The following is a 20,480-nucleotide window of genomic DNA, read 5'->3' on the forward strand; positions in this document are numbered from 1 at the left end:
CCATCTTACCCCTTAAAAGCCGGGCGCTCACTGAGGTGTTTTATATGACAGATGTCCCGAACTGTAGCCTCCCCCATTAATAAGACCTTCGCCTTCCTGGCAAACCCTGCCCCCGTTGCGCCTGTTCAAGTAGTTCTCCCACTACCTGGCACCCAACCCACCACCCGCCGACGATCCAACTCCGCCATCATTGCTTGGGCTGCTCTTGTTCAGCCAGGCTCACCTGCTCCACGTTCTCCTCATCGTCGTGGTTCTAGCTGCTCTAGACGGCCATCGATTGTCTTTAGACGGCCTTCGATTGGCAGCTCGTTTGTGATTGTCAACCCTACTACACCAACAACTCCCTCAGTCAAGCAAGTTGACCTCACAAAACTTGGATACTCGTCTGTTTTCATCCACTGCCCCATTACGCCTTCTACGCCATCGCCTTTCCTCCAAAAAGCCGATAATTACGACCACATTCCTGTTCCCCCAGTCCCAATTTCCCCACCGCCACCAAAAGCCCGCAAGGGTCTCCGTCATTTTCGGTCGCTGTCTGCGTTGACTCGTAGCCGCTCAAAATCCGTCTCCTCTGACATGCCATCGACCCCCAAATCCAGCACTCGGGCCCAATTCTTCGCCGTCTCGATTGCGAAACGCAAAAAGGCCCAGTACAAATATGTTCGACCTGCTCCCCTTGCAAACGAGCTTGCCATGATGCAATTCACTGACGGCGGCAGTCTCGAGTCGCATGCGAAGCGTGTCATGGCCCACCAGGCCAAACTTACTGGTCCCAATGCTGGGGTTGGCGATGTTTTCCGTGATGGAAACGGCGGGATGTGGTGGGACGAAGATGAAGAGTGGGAGTATGCCCATTTACTTGGAGGCGAAGAGCGGCTTGAAGGAAACGGTGAATGGATCCGGTTTGACGAGCAGGAGAAGGAAAACAATGTTTCCTCGATTGCTGGCGAGGAGCGTCGCGGGAGTGTTTCTACTCAAGACTCCGACCTTGAGCCACGCTACATCGTCCAGCCTGAAGAGTTAGCTGACTACGTCCCGTTGACACTTCGCCGTCCGGGCAAGTCAGTTCTTGCTCTTCCTGCTCGTCGCACTGCTAAACATTTAACCAAACCCGGTTATATCGTTGACGCGGCTTTCGGTGCGGTTACTTCCCCCGCCAACACCAAAACGAAAAAGGCCGGGCCTCGTCGCAGGCCTACTCCATTGAAACTTGTTGGTCGTCCTTATGCCCGAGCTCCGAAGACCGCCGATGGCCGTGGCTCTTTTCTAGCCTCCTCATTTACGCCTGCTCCGCTCCCCGCATCTACACCGTTGCCATTGTCACCTGTTACCTCTACCATGGCTGCTAAGGCCAAGCCTTCAACCCTCAACATGCGCTCGCTTTTCCGGCGCCGCGATTAAACCCAACTCCAACGACCCTCCTCTAAGTATCAGCGAAACACTTACCTCTTCTCACTCAGGTTTTTATGCCTCATGCCCTCGATTTCTTGACGCCCTCCAAATGTATCTCCTACGACTTTGTATCGATGTAGCTTGTACTTAGTGTACCTGTTTCTAAACTCTATAATGGATTTGCGCTTTTGATTCGGAACTTTAGCCGTGTAGGCACTTATGTTCTCGCCCTCGACAGGCGACGACAGGGCGACATGGTGATGGTCAAACTTTGATCCCGTGACGTGATGTGGTGTTCTTCTCTCTGATTCAGCGATTTCCGACCTTTTCTCTCGCGGCAGAAACACGCTCGTTGCTCTCTCTTGGTGATTTCGCTCATGTGCTCCAACGAAAAATAAAAATATGGCGCGACTCTGCAAAATGTTCATAACTGGTTTTTTGTTTGACGGCATTTCGAGTGTTCCCTCTTCTCCTCTTCTTACCTCCGCCTCCGAGTCCCTTCTTTTGCCAACCATGGGCAACAGTACCTCTACCCTGCCGCCTGCATCCCAGCCAGGGTCTCCTCTCCAACTCTGCCTCAATAATGTGCTACCAACCGCTGCAGTGTCATATCCTCAAACATTCCTGTATGAGCCCATCGCGGTAAGTTTTGCTCAACGCTTGACGCGCCACTCGACTCAACTGACCATCTTCTGGCCAGGTAAAAACGTATAACACGCGAATTCCCGTCATTCCAGCCGCGGTGACGCGTCCTTCAACGACTAAGGATATTGTGGGCATTCTCAACTGTGCTGCTGCCAGCGATGTCAAGGTACAAGCTCGCTCGGGTGGCCACAGCTATGGCAACTACGGTCTGGGTGGAGAGGACAACGCTGTTGTCGTTGACATGGTCAACTTCCAGCAGTTCAGCATGGATAAAAATACATGGAAAGCCAAGATTGGCTCTGGGACTCGGTTGGGCGACGTAACCAAGAAGCTGCACGATGCTGGTGGACGGGCAATTGCTGTGAGTTGGAGTTGTTGCTCCGATCTGTTGTTCATTCGTTGACTGATTGTAGCATGGAACTTGTCCTGACGTTGGTATTGGAGGACATGCGACGATTGGCGGCCTGGGTCCTCTCTCGCGGTGTGTTCTTCTCATCATGATCGCCGTGGCCTCCATTGCTCACTTGGACACCTTAGACAATGGGGAGCGGCGTTAGACCACATTGTGGAGGTTGAGATTGTATTGGCGGACGGAACAGTAACGCGAAGCAACTCGACTTACAAGCCGGATATTCTATGGGCCGTGAAAGGCGCCGCCGCTTCGTTCGGCGTTGTGACTGAATTTGTGGTACAAACACATCCAGAGCCAGGTGTGAATTTTTGATCCTCTTGTTGACGTCAGACTGATCTCGGGGCAGGCTCTGTCGTTCAATATTCCTACACAGTGCAGTAAGCTCTGTCCATTTGACGAAACATTATCCGGCCGCTGATAGAAATTTCCAGACTTGGTAGCCACAAAAACATGTGGCCGACGTTCGCTGCCTGGCAAGACATCGCCTCGGACCCCAAACTCGACCGCAAGCTGGCCAGTCAACTTATCATCCTTCCCTTCAGCATGATCATTAGTGGAACATACTTCGGCACCAAGGCAGAGTACGACGCACTTGGCTTTGAAAAGAGACTCGCAACCAACGCCACGAATGTTGCTGTCACGACTGCCGACGATTGGCTCGGTACCGTCCTCAACTGGGCAGAGAATGAGGCGTTACAGCTTCTTGGTGGAATTGTGGGTTAAGCCTCTGTTTCAGTTTGGCGAAATGCTAAACAACTCGCCAACAGCCTAGCTCCTTCTACGCAAAGAGCCTGACCTTCAACCAAAACAACCTCATTCCACGAACGGGAATCAAAGACTTCTTCGACTACCTGGACAACACCGCCGCTGGCACTCTGGTGAATCCCCTCCTGGTGTCGCCTACATCACGTTTGCTGATCAGTTCCTCCTCCAGCTCTGGTTTGCCATCTTCGACCTCGAGGGTGGTGCAGTGAACGATGTTGCTCCCGATGCCACTGCCTATGGTCATCGTGATGCTCTGTTCTACTTCCAAGCCTACGCCCTCGATCTGATCAAGCTTTCGGACACAAGCATGAAGTTCGTTGAGGGCATGATCAATACCCTTTCTGGTTCGATTCCTGGCAAGGGTCTCGGCGCATATGCCGGCTACGTAGAGTGCGTTTTATCGACTTTCTTTAAGTTGAATTCTCTCTTGACTGACTTGCCTCCAGTCCGCTACTTGACAACGCTCAGGCTGAATACTGGACGACGAACTTACCCAAGCTCACCCAAGTGAAGAAGGTTCTGGATCCTCTGGACCGCTTCCATAACCCACAAAGTGTACCCGTCGCTGCATAGATACCCACCCATATAAAATCAAAAGCATCAACTTCAACTTTAACATATCTCCTGAGTTCATGACTTTTCAGCCGCTCGTAAGCAGAAACCAGAGAACGTGCTTTATGGTATGATAAAAGATTACATGATGCAAAGAGAAAAATAGAGGATGAAAAAAAGGACAGGCTGTTCAGGCGCAACTGGCCACATAATCGGCAAAGTAGGGATGAATCAACGCGCGTTTGGCTGCAAAGCGGGTCAATGAGTTTCGGCAGGACAAGAGCGGAGAATGGCATGCCTGAGATGCGTTTGGCAGGGTTGTAGGTCAGCATCGCCTGGAGAGAGTCATTAAGCCTCACAGAAAAAGAAAAAAAAAACACTGACTGCTAAAAGGTCGATCCCACTAGTATCTAGCTGACTAACGACTGTTTCGAGGACTTGGGGAGACCACTGAGGGAATGTGCTCTTAAAATCGGATAGTTGTTGGACCCCTGGCCAGCTTTCTTCATTCGGTGTTCCGAGAATTCTGACAAACATTTAACACCAGCTGATAATTGCCAAGGCAGGAGTATACTTGAATATTTTGAATATTTGGTCGATCTCAGAGTCGCCTGGGAAGAGTGGCTGACCATTCATGGCCATTTCTGCATAAATGCAACCAACGGACCTGGTGACAGGTGAATCAAGATGCGCCATGACCCACGCGTGTTACACAAGGGACGCACCAAAGGTCGATGCCGGTTGCGTAGTGTCGAGAGCCAAGTAGAACTTCTGGAGCACGATACCAAAGAGTGACGACTTCATGCGTGTATGTCCGCATTGGCAGGCCAAATGCACGCGCGAGACCAAAATCTGCAAGCTTTAGGTTGTTCTGTCTGTCGATGAGAAGATTCTGTGGCTTCAAATCACGATGGAGAATACGACGCGAGTGGCAGTAGACAAGGCCGAGGTTCAGTTGATACGTGAATTTCTACGCGTTTGTGAAATTCACGTGACCGTGTTGTGAAGAACCGACCTTTACGAGGGAAGCCTTCAGTGGCGTGCCTGACTGGGAGGCGTGCTCCATAAAGCGCTTAAGGTCCATTTCGAGATACTCGAAGACCAAGAACAATTTCTGGTCAGCATGCACGATGTTGAACAGCCTGCCCACCTGTCAACACACCCTCCAGCCGATCGAATATATTCGCTCACCGTACGATGTTGTCGTTCACGAGCTCCTTGAGGAGACTAATCTCTCTGATAGCAGTACTCGGCACTCCCTCGTCCTCTGCCTCCAACCGAATCTTCTTCAACGCGACGATAGTGTTGGTTTCAGTGTCGCGGGCCTTGTAGACGACGCCATAGGTTCCTGGTGGAGTGAGCGAGATAATGCGAGCGTGTTTGGAGAGCACCTTCGCCTGGGATAGTGTTAGAAATGATGAGTGGGAAGTAGCAACGACCAACCGATTTTTTCGATTCTGACATACCTGGAAGTATGCCACTGTGTCAGTCTCATTCTGAGCCTAGACGTAGCACTCACCTGTCCATAGCGAGAAGCTAGCGCGGGGGCGAAAAGTCGGGAGGCAACGACGCGGGTGGTGGTTGTCGGTGTGATGCGATTTGATTGTCACATCAAGACTCTATTGTGGACCAAAACCTTAGACAGCGAGCGCTTTTTTCAAGATCTAGTCTAGGGTACAGGTCGCACAAAGCGTGTTACAATTCTTGGTCTGTGCGCTACACTAAACTGGTCTTGGCCAGTTTATATTCTCTTCTCTGGGACGCGTCAAGTCAATATATTCGCCAGGGTAAGGTTCTTCACCTGCGAGGGAAAAAATGAGCAAGAAGTTGTCCAAACTACCTTATTCCACTCACTGCGGTCAATAATGTCGATGTCATCACCGTCTGGGTCCTCGTTGTCATCTTCATCCCAGTGATCGCGAGCAAATGCCTGAGGATTTCGTTGTCGATCAACCTCGAGGTCCTTCATCATTCTGTTCATCGAGTCCTCTTTAATGTCTCGCAAAGATTGCTCCCGAGCAGCTCGAGCCCGCTCCAGCTCGGGTAAATACTCTCTGTTTGGAATAAGTTTTGCAGGCCGGGACAATCAACTCAGCTCACGTCTCATATTCTGTCCTTGACGCATCCACCGCTTGGAAAAACTCTTTGATACCGGCACCCGTCATACTGGAGACCCCAACAGTCTTCAAAAAAAGTAAGGTGCCGGACACAAGCAACAACACACTGATAGCGCACTTTGAGATGTTTGTAAAATTCGTCCAGAACCAAACTCATGCTGTTCATCAGACTATTCATATATGTTGGTTCGCCTTCGGAATCGCGTGTCCCACTATGGCTCGCTAATGCGGCCTGAAACTCTTCGAAATCTTGCATCCACTCGAGCGCAAACTCGTGTGGCTGGACATCGGTTTTGTTGAAGACGAGAATGAAGGGAAGCTTCGTTTTGTACATGATGCTACATGCGTAAAGCATGTTTGACATGAAGGTCGCTGGAGCAGTGGTTCGCGGCGTGTCGATGATATAAGCAACAACGGTTGGGAGAGAAGAAGCGACAGCATCGGTTATGATGGCACCGCTGGCAGACCAAGTGAATATTTCAATCTGACCAGGAGTGTCGAGGATGACATAGCTATAGAATCGATGAGATGAAGCGCCTTGAAAAGCCATACGTACTCGACACTTTCCGCTCTTTTTTCCACTAATCCCAAAACCTGGTCAAACTTTGTTGTAAACAAGTTCAAGGCGGTCAAGATACCACCATTCGGACCGAGGTTGTACCTTTGGAAGGGAATGTAACGCAGCCGAGGCGACTGTTTTACAAGCGGACTGACTGCTTCATCACCTCCTGGTAGTTAACCGTATCACGGATGTCGATATTGGCTTCGAATGGGACACGGGTTACGGCTGGATCGAGGTTAAGGATGTATGGTGGTTTGTTTTCGGTGTGCAGGTACGAGTTTATCCGTTGAACAAACGTTGACTTGCCCGCGCCGGCCATTCCAATGGTGATAATGGTAATCGGTTTAGGTTTCCCTTCATCAAATGAGTATGTGGGTTTGAGGAGTAAAGATAACGACCCGACCTTGAGACGGGCCCGGATTTGAGGACATGATGATGGTCAAAGCGAAGTTTGAAAGAAAGTCCCACGAGAAGGTTGTCTGAATATAGCTGCCAAATACAACCCGCGGCCCCAAGGTGCTGACGTTCTGCAGCCATCTCCTTTGTTCTGCGTTGGTTTATTTCCACTCAATTCTGTGCTAGGCAGTCTATGTACTAAAAAGCGCGTGTTTTGCTGAAAAATCATTTGCCAGGAAACAGGTGGTGGACTTGAAGGTGGATTTTCCGAGTCCCAAGACATGGCTTCTTGGACAGCTTCGAATGGCCAACTGGCTGGCGACTTTGCTAATTTCTCGGTTGTGATCAAGTGGAAAAGTGCGATTGAGGCGGGCTGGGTCAATGCCGAGTGCGATTCGATCGTGGAAGGAAGGAGACTCTCTTCAACAACAACAACATTTTAAGAATCCAGCCCCCGGCTTCATTCATTTTAACCTCTCCAGTTGTTCCGTCCTTTCATGAGTCTCCCTGTCGACATCCTTCTTGTGGTCCTCAAATATCTAACTCTGCAAGATTTTGTTGCCTTTAGCCAGGCAGGCTGAGCGGCCCTCTTCTCTCGCACAACAATTCCTCATGACAAGCACATATAGGCATCGAAGCATTTCTACGAAATTACTCAGCTGCGGAGTGTTTGGCTCGACCTTCTCAACCATCATGTCCTCCAGAGGAGTTACCCCATACCACGACTCGATGGACGCGATCCAACACAACTCCGTGTTTCCGAGTTACAGTCATGCATTATAGACGCACTCAGGCTTCGCCGTTTATGGACAGCCGCATCACCCCAACCTCTCCAACGACGCACATTCACAACCCAAAATGTGGGTATGTCCCAGGTCATCTCATTGCAGTTCCTGCCAGGCCGAGGCATGAGATGGCTTGTGTCCCCTCACTTTGACGACAACCAACGATGAGAGGATATATACGGCCCAGTGTTGGGACATCTCGCCAGCCCAACCACTTTGTGTTGCTCGACGCAGGGTGTCTAGTTTTGGCGGGCTTCGGGTCAATACCGACGGATCTTATCCTGGCGTGCTTGCTTTGAAGTCCCATAAGTAAGCCCTCGTTCCTCTCCTTTAACACCGCATCGACACTCCATAGCACGGTCGAGATCTTGGGAATAGACTTTACTGCCGGTCAAGGCTTCTTCGCGGTCCAGGTCCTTGAAGACGTCACCGAAACGCTCCATGTCTTCGCCAACTCCAAACTATTGACCAAATTCAACGACCAACGACTACACCTCCGCGATTTGCAGAAGCCACATTCCGTGATGGAATTGCGGAATTCCAATTTCATCGAGGCACGTAGTCTGCCCATATAGTCCTCGATAATCTTAACGCCGTGCTCGACAGCAACGGGAATGCTTGGACGCCCTCATTTCCGATGTCTACGCCGTGCTTATTCGCACTACGTCTCTTGAAATATACTCCATCACTTCCGACAGACCCATTTCCGAGCCATTGGCATCACATGCATGGCAATGGCGTATCGACAGTGTCTCGGTCAATTACCAGCCCTCCTACCAAAACAACACCATTGCTCCCATCAATCTGTTGGTTCGCTACTCCAGTCTGTTTCCCTGGCCAGTCAACGCCCTTCACCACTACGTCATCCCTCGCAACAGCCACTACGATGCACAACAAGACATTTCGCCCAACAATCTGCCCTACGAAACACGACCCGCCCTCATTCAATCATTTGCCTCTCCAATTCGATTGTTCGCACGATGGGACATGGTGTTGGGCAAATATGGCACCGCCCTTTGGATAGATTCGCACACAGAAGACTATTTTGCGAACAGTGTCGAAGGTCAGCGGCTGGCCGGAGTCTTATTCTCGATAAGCGAGGATGAGGGAGAGAAAGTCGATTTAAGAGAACTTGTAGCCTCGTCCCATGCCTCGACTGTTTATGACGTCCGGGAAGACGATGGCTGGATGAGGATCGCTGTCGATGATGAAGAGGGCAAGATCGCACTGGGAACAACGACGGGAGAAATCACGCTCTTGGAATACATTTAATGGCATTAGTACAGAGTGGATGAATTCATCAAGGACCAGGAGGTGTTGCGATGAGCACCTTTGCACAGTCAGAGAGCTTTATTTATGATCGTGAACTACTAACCGCAGACGGGGTAAGACCCAAGTCACGTAGACTCTTGGAGAAATCAGCCTTGGAGAAGGCCTTTCTGCGGAATAAGGATATGGTCAAAGTTTCGAAGGCTTGAATCAGCAACTTGCCTCGGGAAATGTTGGGCAAATGAAATTGTCTCGACATCGACGGACAAGATCTGCCCCGCTAGAAATTCGGCTACTTCTCGTAGAGCTATGTTCAAGATGAGTCGGAGAACAGCCCAGAAGAAAACAACATACGTGCATCGCTTGGAAGAGTAGTTGTGTAAGGTTGACCTCCAGTCGACATCCGTATTTGCAGTCTCGTTTCTTTGAAATCCTTGCCAGCAACCGTAGCAGAAGAGGTCGAGGCTACTGGGTTAGTAGTCGGACTATCGACAATCGCCTCTCCGTGGCGCAGTGCCTTCTCGCGGGCTGCCTTCTCTGCACGCGCCCTTTTGTCGGCCTCGATCTGGGCTTTGACCGCTGCCCTCGCTTTTGCATCCTCTATCTTTTCTGAATTTGGATCGTGAACAAAGCATATAAGGACCATGACAGGCATACCTCTCTTCTTCTTTTCCGCATCTTGAATTGCCTGCCGCTTCTCCATTTCATCTTTGAGTGCACCCATGTCCTGGAAGGAGTAAGATCAGGTCAATTAAGACATTTCTTGACAGACTTTTCCTGCTTTTCTTCTGATCATTTCGCTAGCTTTGGCTTCCTTGGCCTCCTCCACAGCCTTGTTCGCGCGTTTTTCGACCATTTTCGCGCGTAATTCTGCCAGTTTCTGCTTCTTTTCCTCTTCAGTCAAAGGCTTGATCTAACCAAGGTTGAGTAAGTAGTTAAACGCGTTATTTGGGGAAATTGACCTCTTCTGTTGATTCCTCGAACGACTGATGGCCACTCTTTTCTGCGTGGAACTGAGCCAAGGCAGTATTTCTACAATTCCATCGCTTTCTAGAGATCATGAGTGCCACAAAAGGCTCACCTGAATATCTTTCCACATTCCGAGCACTTGATGCTCTTTGCTTCAACATCACCAGCTTTAGCTCCGAGAGCTTTCAACGCATCAGCGTCCTCATCGTCGTCGTCGTCGTCTACATCCATTCTATTGCTTGGACGCGAGGTCGATTCGGTCACGGTGTTCATTTCCGGTATAGGCTGGCCGTCATGTTCCAGGATGTGGTCCATAGCTGGCTGTAGACCGCGATTTCCAGTCGCCTTGAGTGCCCCTGCCTATTTGTGATTACGGATAGCATAGCTCAACATTGGTACACACAGTCAACACGAGCAGCATCGAAACCCATTCCAATGAGAGCATCTCGGTCGCCAGCCATTGTTAGCAATTCGTGGGGGTGAGAGATCAAGATGACGCAGGCTCGGTTTGTGACTGTGGGTTTCTTGATTGGTTACACAATCATGCCTTCGACCACTTTCAATACCAGAACGTACAGCAGGAAGTCCAAGAGGAAGGCGGAAGAACCGAACAGCGACGCAAAACGGCGTAAACTTGACATGGACGATGAAGATGAAGTGGCTACCGATGTAGAGGACCAGCATGACATTCCCCAACGCGCTCCCCGAGACTTGACTCATATATTCGACTCATTGACACCCTCTGCAACGGCTTCTACATCTCCAGGAAAGCTCGCCAAGCGTATGCTGTCTCGCTCGCGAACAGAATCGTCGATTGCGAGTGGAAGTGGTTCAAGTTTAGATAGTATTGCAAGAGCTCCGTCTCTTGCTAGCCCTTCCAGTCAACCGGCCGAACCTAAAACGAAACAATCGCCAATTCCCCGCACAAAGAGCGCTGGAAGGACCTATGCTGGTGCCTCTCGCTCGTTTCTCGTTCCTATTCCAATAAACCCAGCCGCTCTCGGTCAACTGCAAGAAGACCTCGACGATGAATTCGCATCGCGAGAGTCTTATACTTCGTTGCGGACGCGATGGGGGGTCGACCAATCCGAAGATGACCCATTCATGTATGGCTCTCCAACCAAATCTGGCTCCAATGCTTCGACGCCGAATGCTTCACCGACAAAGAAAGGCAAAGGGTAAAGCGCGCCCCGATATCACGGTGCCCAGCATGATGAACCCTCTCAAGAGTATTACGGAAATGAGAAATCGTGGCGAAAGCCGGAGACTCTTGGACGAGGTGGGCTATTTGTGGGAGGGACTTGACCCGTCTGCAGGAATAGGCTTACGAAGATCAAGGTTTCCTTTATCAGTCCCGCCGGAAACTCACATCTTACTTTCTTAACAGTGCACTGGAAATTAATACCAAGCTTTGCGATTCGGATTTTGCCCGCAAGGCAAAAACCGCGGACTTTATTGGGCAAACTTGGGAATTTCTACTCGAGGCAAATCGCGAAGAAGACAAGGCAAGCCCTTTTGACTCTTATGATGTTGCAATCTAACTCCAGGCCAGGTTATGAATATTCTACTTGCATTTTTCTGTGCTCTAGTTGCACGAGATCCGGGATCTCTGGTGGAGCTAGTCCAGCGAGACTCGTCACAAGTGGTACAAACATTGTTTGCTTTACTTGCAAGCTTTCCGCCAAAGAGTGACCCTTTACATCTCGTCTCGGATGCGAACCAGCTACGTAAACTTGGGTTGTCGAAGAAAGAACAGAACCTTGTATGGCATCGCATCCAAATCACGCAGTCAGCTCAATCTGTTATAGGCCGCATCAATTCACTCTATGCTGAGGTCCTCCGCACTTTTCCCTCCCTTTACGCCGTTGTCAACCGCGCTTCTTGTCTCGCACACACTGGCTTCACTTCCTTCCGCTTCTCTAAAACCCACACCCGCTAACCTCAAAGCAATCCTCGATAACCTCAGAGAACATTTCTCTTCATTCTCTCCGTCGCTTTCTGCGTTTGTCACCATCTCGCAGCATAGTGAGAAGCAGAATGCGCTCGCTCACCTTCACAACCTCCTTTCCCTTTTTGACTCATATCTACTTAGAGGTTGGGCACTACAAGCGGAGGGCGATATTAACATCAATCAACAACAGCTAGAGGCTGCGAGGACTGATTGGTTTGCTGACGGCCTAACATCGTTCGCAATCCTTACGGAGGTGATAAGCTCGCGCTCTGCAACATCTGAAGTTGAACAAGGTGAGGGATTGTTTGTAGTTTGAATGGTGTTTGAACTTGTGAAGGGAAAGCGCGTCAGTGCACGCTTGTCACTCTACGACTCCTTGTTGGTTTAACGCATGCGGACAAGATTTGGTGCGGCAAAGTTGCAAGCCGAGAGGAGTGCCTTTTATTCATTATGCGAACAATTCTGCGGGGACATGTTGATCACATGGAAAAGGTCAAGAAACATCAGAGCAGCAAGATTAAAACAGAGCCAAGTTCATCTGACGACTTTCCTCGTCTGGACAATAGCTATCAAGAACCCACCATGCCTAAAGACGATGGATTAGATGCGCTGTGTCTTGCGCTTGGGTTGTTAACAAATCTAGTTCAATTAGAGGACGAGGTCAAGACCACAATTCGCGACATAAGTGGGTGGTTTCAGTTTAGAGACAGCATGGATTAATCGGGTTACAGCTTCATCCACACGATGCCGTCCAACCAAATGTCTCGAGAAGTGCCTTTGCCCAAATCGAATATCTGCACCCAGAGCACTGGTTGAGATGTACACTGACCTTGTTCTCACAAGTTCGGCGCCAGTGAAACAAGAGCCTTGCCTAGATTCAGGCCAACAAACGGACCTACTTGCGGCTGGAGAAACACGACTACTTCTCTCACATCTTTCTTTGCTGTTTGGGCTACTTATGAAAGACAACTCCACAAACCAGCGCGATATACTTGACTGGTTGCCGGAGTCACCGACAAGTTTAGCATGCGACGGGCAGAGTGGCAAGGTGCAGATGCTGATAGCTCACGCGAAGGAATTTTCTTACTTGTACGCGGAGAGCGGAGACGAAGGTGGTAGTGCTCGCGATGTTATCGTATTCCTAGAACAACTACAGAATCAACTCTGAAATCCTGCCGTGACAATTCTGTGACTTGCCAAACTTGGTGTTGAACCTACCAGCCACTGAAACTATGCCAGCTACTCGTACCTCGAAGAAGAAGACACCCGCGAACAAGAAACCACGCGAAATGGAGGCGGAGGAACAATTACTAGGTAGCGGGGAGGTCGCTGCGGTGGGGTCGAGTCACGAACCTCAATTACCACCCGAGAACGAAGCGGACCAGGACGTGCCAATGGAGGAAGAGCCTTCTGCTGCATCAACATCGCAAACGACTTTAACTATGGAGGAACGTAAAGCAAAGATGGCGGAGCTGAAACAACGACGGGCAGCATCACACAAAGCGAATCGGGCTTCATTAGTTGAAGAGTCAGCTAAAGCGCAAATATCGGCTAGGGATGCTGCTCGGCTAGAGAAGCAGCGCAAACTGGCTGAGATGCTCCGGACCAAGGCAGATGCAGAGGAGAAGGGCGAGCCAGATGCGGTCGAGCGGGCTAAGAATTGGGAGTGGACAATTGAGGAGAATGATAATTGGGAAAAGAAGTTAGCGAGGAAAGCAAGAAGAGCCGACTTTCAGTTCCATGGTGCGCTCGGTTGTCTGTTGTCTTTCTTTCCGGGGCTGATACTATATGGTAGACGATGCCCATGCAGCTCGGAAACGCTACAAGAAAGACTTGGACCTGATTAAACCAGATTTGGTGGCATACAATCGACAAAAGGAACTTGCGATGGGACTTGTGCCAGGGTCACTGACAGGATTCAACCCTAATGACCAGGTGTGTGCAGGTTTTGACGGGTTGAACGCCGTTAACGAAATGCTAGATGATTCCTACTGCGGCTGAGCAACAACAAGCGGCAGAAAATCTATACCGTGATGCAAATACCCTCATCTACGGCGACAACAAGCCTTCGGAAGAGCAGATCGACCGAGTGGTGTCCAAGCTGAATAGAGAGTGAGTCTTAGTTACTGCGCAACTGTGTGAATTCAATTGACATCATGCAGCACGGAAAAGAAGGCCAAGTTTTCAAGGAAACGGACCAACGAGGAGACTGGCGACATCACCTATATCAACGAGCAGAATCGGGTCTTCAACAAGAAAATTGGTCGATACTACGACAAGTACACAGGTAATGCAGCTCAGTTTGGCGGTGCGAGTCAATCTGATGCGTTTCTCTAGCGGAATTGCGGGCGAATTTCGAACGTGGAACAGCGCTTTAATAGTAGTGTAGAGTGTCTGAAGCCTGTAGAATTTATGGTTGGCATTCATTGACTCGGATGATCGCATTGTGACACCTTCCACTTCCACACTCACCCGCAGCCCTAGTCGCGGTTGCGATGTCTACGGCCATTATGAACGGAGGACGACCACACACGCCAGTGGATAGAGAGCTACAACAACTCTATGATGAAGTCCTTGCTGGATTTTCAGAAACAGAGTCAGAGACTATCGATACTGGCTATGGAGACTCTCCAACTTCAACCGCTTCCCCTAGTACTCCTTGTGAGTGGTCTTGATTTTTTTTTGGCACTGCCAGCTTATTTGTTTAGACTCGGACGCAAGTTCTGCACCACGCAAGGCCAGTCGAACTCCATCTGCTTCGGTCCGACGTCTTCCCCTTCCCCCAACACCCTCTTCTCCATCATCGCAACCCCCATTGATAATGCCGGAACCCGAGCCATATGGTGGAAATGCCCCTTCACCGCGACCAAGTGTTGAGTCTCACCCTTCAGGCACATCTGGAGAGCTCCTTCGCCAAGCCACCACTGGGAGTAAGCGCAAACTCCCCTCAGCCCCAGGACAACGACCAACAACAGCCACGAGGCAGTCCGATGCATCTTCTCACTATGGTGGAATGACGCGTCAGCAGTCTTTCAGGCCACCAGGTGCTGCAGCCCCAGCCCAGCCGGGATCGCCCTCCTACGACTCATCTAGCGACCCATACTACTCCCCTCGCTCAAATGGACAATTGGCGGAAAGCCAACAATACAGATTTACCCCCACTTGTGAGTTTGGACATTGTTGCTTGGATGTAGAGTGTCTTATTATTATTTATTTAGATAATGACCCTTCTTTCTCCCGATCCGACTCGTCGCAAGGTCTCAGCCGGAATACTTCCGCCAATAGCACTGGTGCATACCGTATCCCAGAACCAGAACAATACCTGGGTCTGGGACCTCCCGGCGTCGATCGCCGACCAAGCGAAATGTTGCGTGACCTTGCAAGTTACGCTCCGCGTGGACCATTGGAACTCCACGATGAAGCGGATGGCTACTGGGAAGAAGAAGAAGAAGAAGACGAAAACCGATTCGTTAACTTTGCCCTCTTGTCCCACTTTGCTGTCCAACTTCGTGACAAAGTCCCCAGAGGGACCCATGTCAAGGGTAGTATTCCATATCCACGCGCTTTCACAGGAAAGGACATCGTCAACACCATCCAGTCGCTCATCCAGCGCGAGCTAGCAGTCAACCATGGCATATCAACGGACGACAGACGGGCCGCACTCCAAGTAGCGCGGAGTTTACAGAGCCAGCTATTCTTTTATGAGGTGGAGTGGGGAGGCCATGTGCTTCAAGATGGGGTAGAGGATGTTTACATGTTTCTCGATGACCAAGAAGGAGGCTCGGACATGGCGCCAGAACGGGAAGAGCTGCCAACTGGGGTGGTCACAATGTTGACGAAATGCTACTCCCCCAGTTGTTCGGATGAAATGCCTTGTTATACCTATGGCTGTCCTCGAAAGGTGGGCATAATGGCTTGTTGGGGATTTCATGTGGCTTATCATCTGAATCTAGGGCAATCTACTGACCGCTCCTGCTGTCACTCCCACCGAAATACCACCAATTCCTCTTTCAGAGTCGTCTTGGGCTAATACGGTACCCAAAGAAGTCCTTTCACAGCTTCCTGAGAGTGAAATCAGTCGACAGACGTGCGTGCATCGTTTCCTTTTCGTCAACATTTTGCTGAATGTTTCTCTTGTAGGATTATCCACAAACTCATCAGCAAAGAAGCCCAATATATCCAAGATCTGGAAACGGTTGAAACAGTTTTCCTCCGGCCTCTTCGTTCCGCCATTCCCCCTGTCATCCCCCCGAATCAGCTCGAAGACTTCATCGACGAGGTCTTTGGGAATATTCTTGATCTTAGGGTGTGCAATGAGCGATTGCTGGAGGTGATGCGAGTCCGTCAGCGCGAGCAGGCGCCTGTCATTCAACGCATCGGTCAGTTGTTCATACCCAAAATTTGGTCAAGTCTCACTCCCTTCAGGCGATGTCCTTCTCCAGGCAGCGGCTGACTTTAGATTAGCTTACCCTATTTACATTGGACAGCATCCGCTTTCTGAAAAACGGCTCAAGGACGAGATGGACTCCAACCCAGAATTCAGAATATTCCTCGAGGTCCGTCATTCATATTTGATCCTTCAATCTCAACTGATCAACTTCTAGCAATGCTCTCGACACTCTTCTCGCTCTGTCCCAGGAGGAGACACAATACGCCTTGATCTGAAGCATTTCCTCAATAGGCCAGCTGAGCATCTCCAAAAATACCCCGTCCTTTTGGATGCCATCTACAACGAGACGGCCGAGGGAAATCCCGATGCAGACTACCTAATGGAAGCTATCGCTGCCATCAAAAATCTCCAGAGCGTTGCACAGTTACGGACATTCCAGGTGGCAATGGGCAAAGGCGTTGCGGGAAAGTGGGAATGGCACGACCTGGTAGCACCAGAAGTTCGTGCGGCCTTACCGAAGGACGTTCAGAAGCGGCAGGCCATCCTGTTCGAACTAATCAAGGGTGAAATGGCCTACGTGAAAGATTTAGAGACGATTCAAAAAGTGCGCGCTCTCTCTCTCTCATTTGTACTGGTCTATAACTTCCTTTCACAGCTCTATATCCACGGACTGCGAGAAGCCCAACCTCCTATTATTACCCCAGACCGTCTTGAACTATTCATTCAAGAGGTCTTCCATAATGCCGCTGAGATCTGTGACCATCATCGCAGGCTACTCGAAAAATTCCATGAAATCCAGCGGGAACAGCATCCCACAATACGAAGTGTTTCTGCGGCAATGATGGACGCGGCACTCAATTTTCGTGATGCCTACATGGAGTACATCCCCAATTACCCCATCGCTGCCTACCGAATCGATGACGAAATGGCCAACAATCCTGACTTCAAGAATTTTGTGGACCAGGCTGTCCGACATCCCGACGCTCATCGTCTTGACATGAAAAATTTCATCAATCGACCCATTCCGCGACTTTTGCGGTACGAGTTGTTATTGAAGGGCATCTTGGACGAGACGCCAACAAGCCACGACGACCGCAAGGAGATACCACAAGTACTAGAGGTCATCAAAGCCCTTGGCAAGGATACCGAGCCTGGTGTGGTCTCAGCTAAACAGAAGGTTGAGTTGTGGCGATATAATTCCAATCTTTTGTTCAAACCAGGAGAAGCGGTAGTATGTTGTGTCATTCTCGTACTGGTTCTGCGCTCATAGCATTTGCAGGACATGGATCTCCTCGACCCCAACAGGTCTCTGATCTTTGCGGGCAAGGTTTTGCGGCAGCCTGACAATACCATTCCTACACTTGAATGGAGTGGGTGGAGTGAATTATACGTCGTGCTGTTTGACAACTACTGTGAGGCTCTCCCCCCTTCCTTATGAGTTGTTGGTTGACGTCCGTCCTAGTTGTGATGACCAAGCCAAAAGACCGAGACGGAATCACCAAATACCAAGTCAACCGACGGGTGAGCATCTGCATAATATTCTCCACTCTTTTCTCACGTGCCTTCTCCAGCCAATACCCTTAGACCTACTCACACTCGTTAATTTCACTGATCCACCAACGCAGCGCGGTGCTGGCCTTCTTCGAAACTTGCGAGGAGACCGCCGTGACGACCCTGCTGCCGCTGCGACCCCGGAAAGCGCCGGAGATTCCCGAATGATGTACCCATGGACAATCCATCACAACGGACGACTTGGCGGGGCACACATATTGTTTTCAGAGTCGCCGCAAGCCCGCTCTGAATGGAAGCAAAAACTCGAGGAGGCTCTGGGCATCCGCAAAGTTGTACAGGACTCCAACAGGGTGTTCGAAATCGAGACACTGAGTGCCGATACGTTTTTGGTTCCGTCGGTCCAGATTGGGAGTCCGTCACCGCAATGGAACCAAAGCACGTCTTTCACCGGCAAGGTCACGTGTTCAGTTCCTTTCAGTGAGCGCTTCATCTTGCTGCGAATCGTGCTTACTAGACCGCAGACACGGCTGATGGTCGTGGCCTCGTTGCTATTGGCTGCGCGGAAGGCGTTTGGATTGGATTCCGCCACGATCCCCGATGTAAGTTGTGCTTGACATCCTATCTATCATCGACCCAGTCTTAAAATTTCCTTTTCAAGCGATGCGACGCGTATTGCATCTCAAAATGGTCACGCAGTGCGCTATGTTAGAAGAGTTTGGTATTTTCCTTGTCCTGGCAGACAAGGTGACTTTCCTTCAACTGCAGAAACGCAATCTCATCAATTTCCACAGTCACTGTTTGCCTATCATATCGAGGCATTAGTACCGTCTTCTCCGCACGGCACTGGCGCGTCACAAGTTCCGCAGAAACTGAACGGGACGAAGGACGTCCACTTTTTCAGTGTTGGGACGCTTCATAATCGAACATTGGTCATCTACATGAAAAAGAAAGGCGTGCGTATCGTATTCTGAAAATCTCAACATAAGTCAAGCTAATAGAGTTTGATAGCTGGACAGCGTCTTTCGTGTTTTAGAGCCCGTGAGCGACAAAATCAACGAGAGAGTGAAGGCCCCCGCGGGACTGGGTTCAAGACTTGGTTTCCGTTCAACCAAGTCAGAATGGTTCAGGATTTACCGGGTGCGTCCTGAGTTTTATGTAACTAGGTTACTCTAACCTGGTTTTAGGACTTCTTCCTACCCTCTGAATCGTTCGACTTGTATTTCTTGAAAGCACGGGTTGCCATTCTTTGCACCAAAGGCTTTGAGATAATGGACCTGAACGAGTGCGTGAGGTCAAAATTCTAATCATGCCTTTTTTCTGATACTGTGTAGCTTCAAGAGTGTGACCATCCCGTTGCGCGATGATGCGAGACTGGCACCGTTGTCGAAACGTTGTGACGCCTGTCGACCGATTGGCATGTTTCGCTCAGACGAAGACGGGTTTCTTCTGTGCTACAATGGTGAGGACACTGAGCCGATACTTGATGATTTTGTTTCCGACTTTTTTCGTTTAGAATTTGGCGTTTATGTTGACAAGCACGGAGAGCCTCGAAGAGGTGGGACGACCATCGAATGGGAAGGCAATGCGGAAAAGGTTGCCCTGCATTCTCCTTACGTTCTGCTTTTCGACTCTCGATTCATCGAGGTTCGCCACATTGAATCGGGACGCTTGGTCCAAATCATTCCTGGCAACGACATTCGGTGCATATGGGACGGGCGAGGTGTTGGCTCAAGCATTGTCGTAACCCCGGCAGTAGACGGCGAGCCGACAGTGCAAGATGCCCAGGTTCATGCTGTTATGAACGGCGTCGACCCCGCCCAGCCAAACAGACCTTCACGCGCACTCGCTCAACACGTATTTGAGCTAATTCCCACCATCCCGCTTTACCTGCCGGAGCAAGCCCCCGGCCAAAACGCTCCCCAACCGCAATATTTATCTCGCAACACTTCCTACTCACCACCCTCACAATCCCCCATCAGAGCATCTGGATCTAATTGGCGATGAGCATGTTAATGTCATATCATCTGTACACTTGTACCCTACCCACACGCATCAGTTTTATGTATATGGAGGAAAAAAAGAGCATTTTGGGTCCCATAGCAAACACACTGTCAGTTATGAGTTGGTTTGGGAACAAATCTAGTTGAAACAGCTGTGTGGTCCTAATCAGGCTAACTAAGTGAGTGCTACAGGGAAGAGGGTGTAGTGTGTGGGCCGATTTGGAAACTTATGAGAGTGGTACGGTGTATTTCATGGACAGTGATCAATCACATCATGCCCCATGGCCCAGCTGGTCTAACGTGAATCAAACAGCTGAACATCTCGCGTCCGAAAAAGGAAATTAACGATGCGAGAGGCATATCTCAGCGATTACACATGCTCTTGAGGTGGTTGAAACGAGCGCGATGCAAAGTGGGGCAAAAGACACGTCAGGAACGCGTCAAAATGGCGGAAACAGCAAAAGCTAACTGCCCCAGTGAGGCTCGAACTCACGATCTCACGATTGAAATTTCCTTTATTTGGGAAAGATTAACAGTCGTGCGCCTTAACCAGCTGGGCCATGGGGCAGATATTCAAGGATTGAAGTGCTTTACTATGAGCAGGTGTTAGCTGAAGCACTAGAGAACATTTTTTTAGCATTTTTCCATCCATTTTTCACTCAGTTGCTTGAAGACTCAAAGCAGCACTGCTTATTTGATGCTATACCTATCTACTGTCCGAGTTTACTTAGAGCTTAAGTTCGGCCACTGGCACATTGCTATA

At 50.0% G+C, this 20,480-nt stretch overlaps 10 protein-coding genes across 10 annotated transcripts; 7 read left to right on the plus strand and 3 right to left on the minus strand.

The window, feature by feature from the left end:
* Positions 1-51: 51 nt before the first annotated feature.
* Positions 52-1,401, plus strand: MIND_00320500 (uncharacterized protein; the record flags this gene model as incomplete). The annotated part of the gene is made up of 1 exon (XM_037360062.1): positions 52-1,401. One exon carries the CDS (start codon positions 52-54, stop codon positions 1,399-1,401), a length of 1,350 nt encoding a protein of 449 aa, XP_037222947.1.
* A 393-nt stretch (positions 1,402-1,794) lies between these two features.
* MIND_00320600 (Reticuline oxidase) lies at positions 1,795-3,787 on the plus strand (the record flags this gene model as incomplete). Its single annotated transcript, XM_037360063.1, has 9 exons — positions 1,795-2,034; positions 2,093-2,398; positions 2,451-2,518; positions 2,575-2,747; positions 2,796-2,826; positions 2,881-3,163; positions 3,217-3,327; positions 3,384-3,604; positions 3,661-3,787. 9 exons carry the CDS (start codon positions 1,795-1,797, stop codon positions 3,785-3,787), a joined length of 1,560 nt encoding a protein of 519 aa, XP_037222948.1.
* Positions 3,788-3,956: 169 nt separating this feature from the next.
* On the minus strand, positions 3,957-5,293 carry MIND_00320700 (Pkinase-domain-containing protein; the record flags this gene model as incomplete). Its single annotated transcript, XM_037360064.1, has 8 exons — positions 5,210-5,293; positions 4,958-5,163; positions 4,782-4,908; positions 4,492-4,736; positions 4,341-4,433; positions 4,151-4,292; positions 4,065-4,101; positions 3,957-4,012 (listed from the first exon to the last, which is right to left on the minus strand). The coding sequence occupies exons 1-8, from the start codon at positions 5,228-5,230 to the stop codon at positions 3,957-3,959; spliced, it is 927 nt and encodes a 308-aa protein (XP_037222949.1). The 5' UTR covers positions 5,231-5,293.
* Positions 5,294-5,487: 194 nt separating this feature from the next.
* On the minus strand, positions 5,488-6,882 carry MIND_00320800 (GPN-loop GTPase; the record flags this gene model as incomplete). The annotated part of the gene is made up of 7 exons (XM_037360065.1): positions 6,849-6,882; positions 6,598-6,799; positions 6,440-6,544; positions 6,002-6,395; positions 5,867-5,949; positions 5,621-5,820; positions 5,488-5,567 (listed from the first exon to the last, which is right to left on the minus strand). The coding sequence occupies exons 1-7, from the start codon at positions 6,874-6,876 to the stop codon at positions 5,488-5,490; spliced, it is 1,092 nt and encodes a 363-aa protein (XP_037222950.1). The 5' UTR covers positions 6,877-6,882.
* A 456-nt stretch (positions 6,883-7,338) lies between these two features.
* Positions 7,339-8,898, plus strand: MIND_00320900 (F-box domain-containing protein; the record flags this gene model as incomplete). The annotated part of the gene is made up of 5 exons (XM_037360066.1): positions 7,339-7,413; positions 7,471-7,705; positions 7,755-7,935; positions 7,982-8,180; positions 8,233-8,898. 5 exons carry the CDS (start codon positions 7,339-7,341, stop codon positions 8,896-8,898), a joined length of 1,356 nt encoding a protein of 451 aa, XP_037222951.1.
* A 28-nt stretch (positions 8,899-8,926) lies between these two features.
* MIND_00321000 (uncharacterized protein) lies at positions 8,927-10,355 on the minus strand (the record flags this gene model as incomplete). The annotated part of the gene is made up of 9 exons (XM_037360067.1): positions 10,268-10,355; positions 9,977-10,220; positions 9,858-9,927; positions 9,668-9,808; positions 9,553-9,622; positions 9,250-9,504; positions 9,118-9,202; positions 9,002-9,065; positions 8,927-8,956 (listed from the first exon to the last, which is right to left on the minus strand). The coding sequence occupies exons 1-9, from the start codon at positions 10,323-10,325 to the stop codon at positions 8,927-8,929; spliced, it is 1,017 nt and encodes a 338-aa protein (XP_037222952.1). The 5' UTR covers positions 10,326-10,355.
* Positions 10,356-10,407: 52 nt separating this feature from the next.
* MIND_00321100 (uncharacterized protein) lies at positions 10,408-11,046 on the plus strand (the record flags this gene model as incomplete). Its single annotated transcript, XM_037360068.1, has 1 exon — positions 10,408-11,046. One exon carries the CDS (start codon positions 10,408-10,410, stop codon positions 11,044-11,046), a length of 639 nt encoding a protein of 212 aa, XP_037222953.1.
* Positions 11,047-11,074: 28 nt separating this feature from the next.
* Positions 11,075-12,983, plus strand: MIND_00321200 (uncharacterized protein; the record flags this gene model as incomplete). Its single annotated transcript, XM_037360069.1, has 6 exons — positions 11,075-11,202; positions 11,252-11,369; positions 11,417-11,626; positions 11,673-12,108; positions 12,153-12,500; positions 12,547-12,983. The coding sequence occupies 6 exons, from the start codon at positions 11,075-11,077 to the stop codon at positions 12,981-12,983; spliced, it is 1,677 nt and encodes a 558-aa protein (XP_037222954.1).
* Positions 12,984-13,047: 64 nt separating this feature from the next.
* MIND_00321300 (uncharacterized protein) lies at positions 13,048-14,193 on the plus strand (the record flags this gene model as incomplete). The annotated part of the gene is made up of 5 exons (XM_037360070.1): positions 13,048-13,558; positions 13,611-13,750; positions 13,797-13,927; positions 13,978-14,102; positions 14,153-14,193. The coding sequence occupies 5 exons, from the start codon at positions 13,048-13,050 to the stop codon at positions 14,191-14,193; spliced, it is 948 nt and encodes a 315-aa protein (XP_037222955.1).
* A 132-nt stretch (positions 14,194-14,325) lies between these two features.
* Positions 14,326-19,721, plus strand: MIND_00321400 (uncharacterized protein; the record flags this gene model as incomplete). Its single annotated transcript, XM_037360071.1, has 19 exons — positions 14,326-14,476; positions 14,524-14,658; positions 14,707-14,979; positions 15,034-15,716; positions 15,769-15,902; positions 15,956-16,194; positions 16,241-16,371; positions 16,420-16,809; positions 16,861-17,436; positions 17,485-17,617; positions 17,668-17,726; positions 17,777-18,194; positions 18,239-18,316; positions 18,376-18,461; positions 18,509-18,670; positions 18,726-18,854; positions 18,902-18,999; positions 19,049-19,176; positions 19,231-19,721. The coding sequence occupies 19 exons, from the start codon at positions 14,326-14,328 to the stop codon at positions 19,719-19,721; spliced, it is 4,494 nt and encodes a 1,497-aa protein (XP_037222956.1).
* Between the last annotated feature and the right edge of the window lie 759 nt (positions 19,722-20,480).

This window comes from Mycena indigotica (genome assembly GCF_014461135.1).
Source record: "Mycena indigotica strain 171206Taipei chromosome Unknown Mind.scaff0003, whole genome shotgun sequence".
Classification (NCBI taxonomy): Eukaryota; Fungi; Basidiomycota; class Agaricomycetes; order Agaricales; family Mycenaceae; genus Mycena; species Mycena indigotica.